General features: G+C 37.1%; 1 protein-coding gene across 1 annotated transcript in view; it reads left to right on the top strand.

Moving 5' to 3' along the window:
• Positions 1-7,155: 7,155 nt before the first annotated feature.
• The window catches only part of LOC309560148 (protein mono-ADP-ribosyltransferase PARP14-like), a 78,750-nt gene continuing 75,259 nt past the window's right edge, over positions 7,156-10,646 (top strand). Inside the window, exons 1-2 of the mRNA XM_082263710.1 lie at positions 7,156-7,234; positions 8,533-8,787. Of these exons, the coding sequence (XP_082119836.1) occupies positions 7,184-7,234; positions 8,533-8,787 (306 nt within the window). The 5' untranslated portion in view covers positions 7,156-7,183. The remainder of the gene's footprint in view (positions 7,235-8,532; positions 8,788-10,646) is intronic.

Here is a 10,646-nt window from a genome sequence, read left to right as displayed (position 1 = left end):
TGAGAGTGTTGATTGGTTTTCGGGCTCCTGTACACAGCTAGGCTGCCAAAATGTCTCACACATGTGGTATCCCTGTACTCAGGGGAAGCAGCAGAATGTATTTTGGGGTGTCATTCCACATATACCCATGGCATCTGTGAGCAATTTATCTTTTAGTGACAACTTTGTGTTAAAAAAAAAAAATAAAAAAAAAATGTAATTTTCCCAAAACTTGTAGCAAAATATAAAATATTCCATGGACTCACCATGCTTCTCAGCAAATAGTTTGCGGTATCTACTTTCCAAAATGGGGTCATTTGGGGGGGTTTTGTGCCATCTTGAAATTTCATGACCTCCGAAACTGTGATGGGTAGTGAGGAGTAAAATCAAAAATTTACGCCATTAGAAAACCTGAAGATGGTGATTGATTTTCGGGGTCCCGTACACAGCTAGGCTCCCAAAAAGTCTCACACATGGGGTATCCCCATACTCAGGAGAAGCAGCAGAATGTATTTTGGGGTGTCATTCCACATATACCCATGTCATGTGTGATAAATGTATCTTTTAGTGACAACTTTGTGTTAAAAAAAAAATTAAAAAAATAAAATTTAATTTTCCCAAAACTTGTGGCAAAATATAAAATATTCCATGGACTCACCATGCCTCTTAGCAAATAGCTTGGGGTGTCTACTTTCCAAAATGGGGTCATTTGGGGGGGTTTTGTGGGATCTTGACATTTCAGGGCCTCCTAAACCGTTATAGGTAGTGAGAAAATGCAATAAAAAATGTACACCCTTTGAAATTCTGATGGTGGGGATTGGTTTTCGGGGTCCTGTACACAGCTAGGCTCCCAAAAAGTCTCACATATGTGGTATCCCTGTACTCAGGAGAAGCAGCAGAATATATTTTGGGGTTTAATTACACATATACCCATGGCATGTGTGAGCAATATATAATTTCAATGTCAACTTTGAAAAATGACTAAAAAAAAAAATTTTTTTTTTTTTACACAAACACCTGTGACAAAAAAATTAAATATTCAATGAGCTCAACATGCCTCTCAGGACATTCTTTAGGATGTCTACTTTCCAGGTAAATTGGGGGGGGGGGGGTTGTACTGCCCTGCCATTTTAGCACTTTGTCAAATGAGATAGGCAGTCAGGAATTAAAGCTGTGTAAATTCCAGTATTTACACCATAGATTGTAGATTGTAGCTATAACTTTTGCGCAAACCAATAAAAATACGCTCATTTATATTTTTTTTGTCAAAGACATGTAGCTAAACACATTTTGGCCAAAATATATGACAAATTGAGTATATTGGATATAAGTTGAAAATGTCATATTTTTCTCAAAATTTTCGCTATTTTTTTATTAATATCATAAAAAATAAAAAGCACAGATGTGATCAAATACCACCAAAAAAAGCTCTGTTTGTGGGAAAAAAAGGACGTAAATTTCGTTTGGGTACAGCATTGCATGACCGCGCAATTGTCAGTTAAAGTCACGCAGTGCCAAGTTGAAAAAAGGGGTCTGGTCTTTGAGCAGAAAAATCCTCCGGGGCTTAAGTGGTTAAAGCAGTGTGTCTGCTTCCACGAAAAAAGCTGCAGAGTTAGGATGGATGTGTGAAAAATGCCCCTAGTGACTGTCTGCAGGTGATCAGAGGGAGAACCAAGAAGTCAACACACAGCAAGCTCCACAGGGACAGTGCTACATATACATACTAGGACATATTTGGATGGAAGCCAATTGGGGCATAGGAGGGAATGCATATAAGAACATACAAATCCATGCAGGTAGTGTCTTGGTTGGGATTCAAACCTGGGACACTAGTGCTACAAAGCAGGAGTGCTGATCAATAAGCCACTGTGCTGCCAAATGCCATGATTTGGAAATTATTTCTCACAAAAGATAGAAGAAGCTCAAATTTTGGCCATTAGCAAAAAGGTATAAATAATATTGTGATATGTAGATCTGAAATATGTGCCTCTAAATCCGTAATTTTTAGCTACCCCAATCCTGACACAAAGCATTTATACCTGCTTTGCTCTCTGCAGAGCAATCCATGTTACATGCATGTAAGTGCATCAATGCAACAAGGGGAATTTTTTTTATCAATAGACATTTAGGACGTGTATTTCTCATTTTTAGGGATAGTAATATACTGCGCCAACCTCAATGTAAACTTGTATACCAAAAAGCAGCTAACACAAAATCCTGAATAACAGATCATAGAATATTAAAAGTAGGTGTAGCGCTAAGCAGGTGACATATACAGTTCTTATATAGTCCACAGTGAAAATTGAGTGCAGAGACCAGTGTCCAACAAATCTTGACGATAGTGCTTAATTCAGAGACCACCACCAGCACCCAAGTATCGGAGCCTCTTACCAAATGAGACTGACCCTCGTTACAAAGGCCAATCAAAAAAATCCTGAATAACAGATCAAAGAATATTAAAAGTAGGTGTAGCGCTAAGCAGGTGACATATACAGTTCTTATATAGTCCACAGTGAAAATTGAGTGCAGAGACCAGTGTCCAACAAATCTTGACGATAGTGCTTAATTCAGAGACCACCACCAGCACCCAAGTATCGGAGCCTCTTACCAAATGAGACTGACCCTCGTTACAAAGGCCAATCAAATGCGGGAACATATAGTAGGAGTGCTCACAAACAATCCCCCTCGCGGTCCTCGATCGATAGCCAGATAATACCAATACCAGACCTTAGATCAGATAAAAGAGGGAGAGACTCCTCATAATGCAGTATGTATCACAAACGGTTTATTAAAAGATGGTAGGCAACTTACATACGAATTAGCAAGCAGGCTCTCGTGTATTGAGGCAGCTGGTTAGATAACCAGCAAAATGGCCTCCAAGTCCTCCGATGGTGTCACAGGCTCTACTATTTTGACGCTCTACTATTTTACATCAATAATCAAGTATAGCCCTTCAAGGCACAGATCAAATTATAAGCTGGGAAAACTCCGCCCTACACGTTTCATCATACAGACGTCATCTGGAACGGCGCCATCTTAGCGTACTCCCGGTTTTTATATAGCCGCCCCATGTCCTAGCAACTGGTAAAACGAAGGCGCCATATTGGTGCTCTAGTGATGCTAACCGGAAGCCATCTTGCTACTTTTACTGCATTATAATTGGACACGGGTGTTTTCGGCTGCTAATATTGCATCATGTGCTATCGATCCAATTATTAAGCATACTAAATGTATTTAGTATGTAAAAAAGAGGAAGCGAAGTGAAATTTTTGTAATGGACAAAGACAGAAAAAATTGTGAACTTTTTTTACTGTGAATATAGGTAGCAGGTATCACTACCTGATATTGCATAGAATAACAAACATATTTTTCACATAACTAAATCTGCAGTAAACTGTATCTGTAAATCTGTTATTCTTTGCAGTGTAAAAAATGATAATTTGGTCTTTCTGTTCTTGTCTACAGGATAATAAAGCAATTCCATTTGGTGTGGAAGAAACTGGTAAGTTCCATGTGTTCACCTACTGGTTACTAGTTTGGGTTTTGCTCTTTACTAAAATAGATTGTTGAAAATATCTTGTTTCTTTTATTTTCTTTTTCTCTTATTATATATTTTAGTTTCAATCTAAGGTGTGGTTGCTGAACCCCAGTATCCTCTGCTATTCTGCAAATACATTTTAGTTCACTAAATAAAATGCCATAATGAAGGAATCATTTCCCCTTAATCAAGGCCTTGGCTTCTTTCAAAGGAAACATTTCATGTGAGAAACATGGAGACAGCCATTATTAACTTTTCCTACTGCAAATGCTAGTTGCCTGGCTGTCATGTTTCAATACCCCTTTCTTCAATACCAGATAGTCACTAACCAAAAAAGTATTATGCAGCTCTAACTTTGCTCCTACTCCCCTGATAAGAATGCTTTAAAAATTTGCTGGGAGCTGATGGGTTGCTGCAGTTAACAAAAAATATTTCTTTAGAACAATTTTTACATAATCATATAATATTGCTTTAATTTGTGACAAACTATATCCCAAATAGCAAGGATAACTTCCCACATATTTGTGGCAGTGTTCAATTGCAAGTCTGTTAACTTGCTGTGCATTTTCATTGGAAAGTTGTACACTTGCAGAGCACTTGAAGTTCTAGTTGACACTTTTCCAATTTGTAGGAAGTTTGCGTGGCGAGTCTCTAGCAAGGGAAAGGTTGCAGTGGTGATTCTACAGCAACAGCTCTGCAAGTCTCTACAGCATGAAAATTCAGTCACAGTGACCCCTGTGGTGGGATGACTATTGCACAGCATAACTGAACCAGAACTTGCAGCAGACTTGCACAATGTTTGCAAAGAAAGTTGATCTGGAAACTTGTGAACCCAGGCAAGTCTAGCAATAGCTGAGCAAAACCTTTTCAAACTTGCAGCACAATTGCTTGCTATCTGGGATGCATATGTTGTATCTACTCTGGAGAAACACAAATGCTTTGTATAGTTGTTTGAGAATGTTTCTCTACTGCCTGGACAGGAAACATAGGCAGAAAATGGCCTGAGGGATATGTGTGATGGATTTTTACATTATCTGAGCACAGAGGGAGAGGCAGTGGGCTGTGTGAGACAGCTATATACAGAGCCAATGCCATATAGTCTACTTTACAGGCATCGGGAGGTACATGATTGTTATCCATGGCCCTGAATTTTAGTCCTGTAAGTAGATACTGACCTTGGATGATGACTGAACAAGAATGGCACCAATCTTCTGGCTACAGGCCAGCTTACATTATAAGTTCTTTGCTACCAGAAATTATGCAGACAATAAAGGAAGTGCAATATTTCTAGAAAAGGGCAATGGGGTTCAGTCTTCAAGGGCTTGCAATAATGGACTATATTTACTCATTAAAAGTTGATACATTGCAGATATTTATATGAAAAAATTTCTGCACTTTAGCAAATTTTGAGAGTTTCATATTTTTCTATTGCACTTTATTGATATTACTGTAATTGTTTTTGTTTGCACTTTATAAGTGGTTGTTGATTAATTTTTTAATTTGTCATTACTCTTGTAAACTGTTGATGTGTATATGCACTTTTCCTATAGCGCTGCTATTTTCATTTATAAATGATGGGTGTAGTGTAGCGCTACCCTTAAAGTGCTACATAAAATACGGTACCTTCATAAATAAGGTGCAAAGTTACATGGAAAACGATATATAACGTTGCCAAAGTAATAAATAGGATAAAATATGGAACCTTAATCAATACAGTGCAAAATCCCATGAAAATATATAGGATAACCATCATATTGACATAAAGTGCAAAAACAGTGCAAAACACATCTGCGAAGTGCACCGTGCAATGGTGCAAACTCAAAATATAAAAGTATATATGAAAAAATAAAAGCAAAAAATAAAAAACAGGGTATGTGCAAGTAGGTCCTCAAAAAGCATTCAGGTGTATCTATAAAAAATCAAGTATGTACAGATAAATCCTCTAAAAAACATTCAGGTGTATTCCTTCACCAGTGTTGGTTATTCTTATATGTCGCTCTTCTTCCCCTGCATGCCACCACTGTGCTCTCTAGCCTCCCACTCTATGAATCTTGGAATAAGCCTGTAGTGTTAAATCGTCCTTGTAGTGGCCATATACTTTCTTTTTCCACTAGGTGTCCTCTGCCCTTTTGTTTCCAATGCTATATTCAGCTCTGTCACTGGCTGGTGATCTCAGGGGCCTCTCAAATCACTTCCCACCATATATTGCAGCTTTTTTTTTTTTGCTTTTATTTTTGCATATATACGTTTTATATTTTGAGTTTGCACTTTGCAGATGTTTTTCGCACTGTTTTGCACTATGTCATTATGATGGTAATCATATATATTTTCATGGGATTTTGCACTGTATTGATTAAGGTACCATATTTTATCTCATTTATTACTTTGGCAACGTTATATATATTTTTCATGTTACTTTATTTATGAAGGTACCATATTTTATGTAGTACTTTAAGGGTAGCCCAACACTACACTCATTATTTGCATATTGTAACAGCTGAGGATAAGCATTTAAGTGTTAGCAGCAGCCCCTAATGGTTGTTTATTTTATGGTTTATGTATTCAGATATACTCTTAAATGATACACTGATAGTGCGAGAGTTTTAAACATTTACCTTATTTTAATTTATATTTTGTACATATTTGTATCACAGTTTATAGTGGCTGTTTTACACTTCTAATTTTATAAACTAGCACAGATTTTTTCAAATTTTTAATAACTTGGTAAGGCATCAAAGGAATAAGCTAAATATTATTACTACCATGGTTTCATAAACTATTGTATTCCTTGTTTATAATGAGTTGTGTGCATGAGTATTATGTAACTATGTTAATGTGTAAAAAGGTAGTACAGTAAATCTTTGGATTGCGAGCATAATTTGTTCCGGAAACATGCTTGTAATCCAAAGCACTCTTATATCAAAGCACATTTCCCCATAAGAAATAATGGAAACTCAGATGATTCATTCCACAACCATTTATTCATAAGTCCTTTAGTTTATAGTCCATATAAAAAGCCTATAGCAATGTGATAGGTTGTGTAACCATAAAATGTCCATCCACAAATGGCAGCCTCCACAAGGGGATTAGACGCAAAATCCAGCAGGAGCTACAGAGTATAAAACAGAAGAGAGGCGCCTCTAAGTGTAGAAATATGGTTACATTTAATGAAGGTTCAACATTTAACAACTCACATGGTTAATGATTAAAAGAGGCACATCTTAGTATACAGGCATCCGGGGTATAGCTGTCCACATAGACCATCCTCCTCACCGCCGGCTCTCACCACTGTCAGTCTGCAATCGTAACCGGGAAGACTACCCTGCAGTAGAGCGATCTGAAAGCGAGGCTTGAAGCACTCATGGAGCGCAATGTGGAAGGGATGACTTTGATGGCAGTGTGGAGTTGCTAAATGCTGTACCTTCATTACATGTACTTGGAGGTATCTCTCTTCTCTTTTTTACTCGTGTGACGTGACGCTACTTGTATATCAAGACGTCGCTTGTTTATCAAGTCAAAATTTATTAAAAAGTTTTGCTTGTCTTGCAAAACGCTCTAAAACCAAGTTACTCTCAATCCAAGGTTTTACTGTATTTTATATTTTCAGACGGAAGGCCCGTTACTGCAGAAAGCAACCAAAGCAACCAGCCCAACACAAGGAATACAATGCAACCTATTAAGCTTATTGTGAAGTATGGGAATCTGGAACAGCAAAAGGTAAACTAAAGTGCCTTGAATAGGGATGAGTAGTTCAAATTATTAGAGAGTGTATATAGTTCTATTAATTTTCACAAACCCTGCTATACAAGTCATTTTTAAAAGAACATTGTTGTACAATACAAAATACCTTGATAGGGCTCTTTTACATTTGCAGTGGCCTGCAGTACCCTCAGAAGATCGATCCTGGTTTACATTGCTTTTCAAAGGGCACTTGACAGGCAGTAAGGAGGCGTTATATTGCCTCCTTACAGACTGATCTAACCATGTAATGCCGCACTACTGTGCCACAATATCGTTTGTTGATCTCAATGGGCAAGTTTGACAAGCCATGCCGTGTCATGAAGCAAAGCATTCTGAAATAGCCCATAAAGCTCGGTAGATGAAATAACATGGTCTAGATATCACAAGATAATGCTTAGAGAAACGCTGTTTATGGCAAGGAAAACAATCACAGTTAAGTGGATTCAAGTGAAGCCCCCTGTTGTTAAGAACTGGATAAGAGCGGTAAATCAGATTTTACCATTTGAAAAAGTATTGTATATGCATAGAGGATGCTCAACGAAATATAATAAAATTTGGGATAATTGGAGTCAATCAACATTAACCAATGGTTGAATATAAGGAGATAACTAAGAGGATATAGAGGGATGCACATAGTATGATGAGGAAATAAATCTATGAATGCAATGGAGCAAGGGGTTGGGACACACCGGAACAACGGCGATCAATTAAGCTAAATGGATATACCTTGGCATAAAGAGATTATGAATACTAAGTAAACAGATAATTATTTGGATATTGTATAATTTTTTTATTTTATATTGTTTTGTCCCTTTGTTGAAAGGACGTTTGGAATGTTCGTTTTTATGCACATATTGAAATAAAAAGAATTTATAAAAAAATAAATAAAAAAAAAAGCTCGGGAAAATCTCACAGCATGTGGGAGTCTGTTCTTATGGTCCCTTTTATTTTACAAGCAATTAATTTACTTTAAATTAAGAGTGTCTTCTAAATAAAGCAGGATTTAATTACCATTGATTACTGCCAGGGAAACTGGAGGTACTTTAGAAAAAAAGCCAAACTCCAGTTAAAATGTTTTATTCAGTTTTGGTTAGAATGGGGAAAAGTTTTAATCTGTGTGCTTTTTTGCCAAAGGTAGTAATCTATCAACTGTTGATCAAATTATTTATGCGGTATCAACAAGCATCCTATAATGTAGTTGGTGGCTCATAATAATTAATACTTTTATCACTAATAATAATAATACCTAATAATACATTTTCTGCTCTTTTCAGGCTGATGTCCTCTCTGCTCCAATACCTGCAAGGAATGTAAACCTAAATAGTTTAAATGTAACCAAAGCTCTCCAGTATGCAGCAGGTGATAAGTTTTCGAAACTTTTTAATTTTGCCCTAAATGGTCGTACATTTCTGGGAGCAGGGAGTCTTTTTGAAATTCCGGTTGGTCTAGAAAGCTATTCATTGAAGTGTAAATTTGTTATTTTCATTGCTCTTGAACGGTGGAATGGAGCTAGAGGTTCTTCAGTCACGGTGAGGTTTGTTTGTATTGGCATGAATGTCCCAGTACAGTGCATGCATAGATATGAAAATATTTGTTATCAAATTTGCCATCTCTACCTGTATGGTAATAACTAGAGCCAGTAGCATAAATTAAAATACCTATGGTTCCTTTCATGTGGGCGCTGTCTGGTCTGATCAACAGGGAATCTGTGAACAGATCCAGCTGAATCGGAGAAGAGGAAAAAAAATAGGATTTTTGTTATATTCCTTACATTCATGTTTTCCTATGTTTAAACTCCAGAGTTTTCTGGGCCCATATTAGATCTATCAGCAGGCAAATTTGTGTCCATTTTCATCAGACTACCTCTGATCCATCACGTTTAGGTTAAAAAAACTGAAAAAGTACACAGACCTTTTCCATTTTCTCTTGACCTGGATGGATTTAGAAGTCATTGGATGTAAACAAATGCATGTTTGTTTCCATTCACCTGCCTACAGATTTACTTGGGAATTCTGATCAGGTCTACCTGAAAAATTGACAGACTAGATTGGACCACCTAAGCAGGAAAGAGAGGAACAGGGCAAAAAAAGGAGGGAGATTAACCCGCTGGGATGACCACCCAGCTGAGCAAGCTCCCATCCACGCCCTGTAAAACAGGACTTTAAAGGCTATGAGGTTGTCATAAACAAGTCAACTTAATATAAAATACATTTTATTGATACATAATTCGATTAAAACGTACATGAAGCATATAATATACATACATGATGGATTATCAGTAAAAAGTTTGAGCGGATACAGTGTTGGCCACAAATGTATGTGGTATAGGGTCCAACATGTTTCGCAGAGCCTTAGCTCTTAGAGCTGCTTCATCAGGGACCGCATACATTATATGCAAACTTTTACTACATACAACAAAAAGAAACATACAATAATGAACAACAGAAAAATAAAGATACAAAAATACCAAATATGCATATATTGGTACAATAAATTATATTTTAAATCTCGATTTTATTCAATAATTAGTAATATAACCTTTTTGAAACGTACTCCGTTCAACCGCAAAGGATAACCGGCGTCCCAATCAAAATCAATACATGGCAGGGCAAAGTGGGAAGAGGAAAGCTATATATCCACATAGGCGACAAAAAACCGCCAATGGGCATATATCCTTGATGGGCATCGAACCATACTGGTGCACCACTGGCAGGCAAATATATTGGGGACCATATATGAAGCCACTCTGTAAATAAAAATGAAACTGAATAGTATAAGGTATAAATTGCTCTCCCCAAAATTCAAATGAAATTCAAAATTAAAAAATAATGCTCAAGGGAATACAAGTTAAAAATAAATAAATAAATAAAAAAAAATTATTTTGCAGAGCCCAAGATCGAAATACTGGGTTAAATGGCATATTTGTAGTAATATTCATCTAGGGTAGAGTGTATTAGTCTCCCAATTCCCCATAAATATAGGCAGAACTATATACACGGAATGAAATCCTCTCAAACCCCCCTAAAAAACTGTGACAGACCTGTATCCCAGTAAGTTGTCCCATAGCTGCCAACCAAAGTCCCCCTAAGGTTACTCCATAAAGACATGTAAAAACATACCTTGATATTTAGAGAGAAGCCTTCGGCACCCTAACCACCTGTGGTGAAAAAAAAGGGGAAGGATAGCTGTTTAATGGTCCCACATCCAGACTGGACCGCCTGTAAAAAGGGGCCTAACTGAATGACATCCTTTGTTGTATCTTAGGCATGATGATCTCATTTAGCTTCATTGCAGCTACTTCCTCTGCCACCAAGGTCACTAGTAGTCCACTGGTAAAAGTGTGTTGCAAGGTGACAATGCAGAAGGACAGTTGGGAGACAAGGAAAAA

Source organism: Pelophylax lessonae (genome assembly GCF_965119305.1).
Source record: "Pelophylax lessonae genome assembly, chromosome: 1".
Classification (NCBI taxonomy): domain Eukaryota; kingdom Metazoa; phylum Chordata; class Amphibia; order Anura; family Ranidae; genus Pelophylax; species Pelophylax lessonae.
This window is presented reverse-complemented; position numbering and strand designations above follow the sequence as displayed.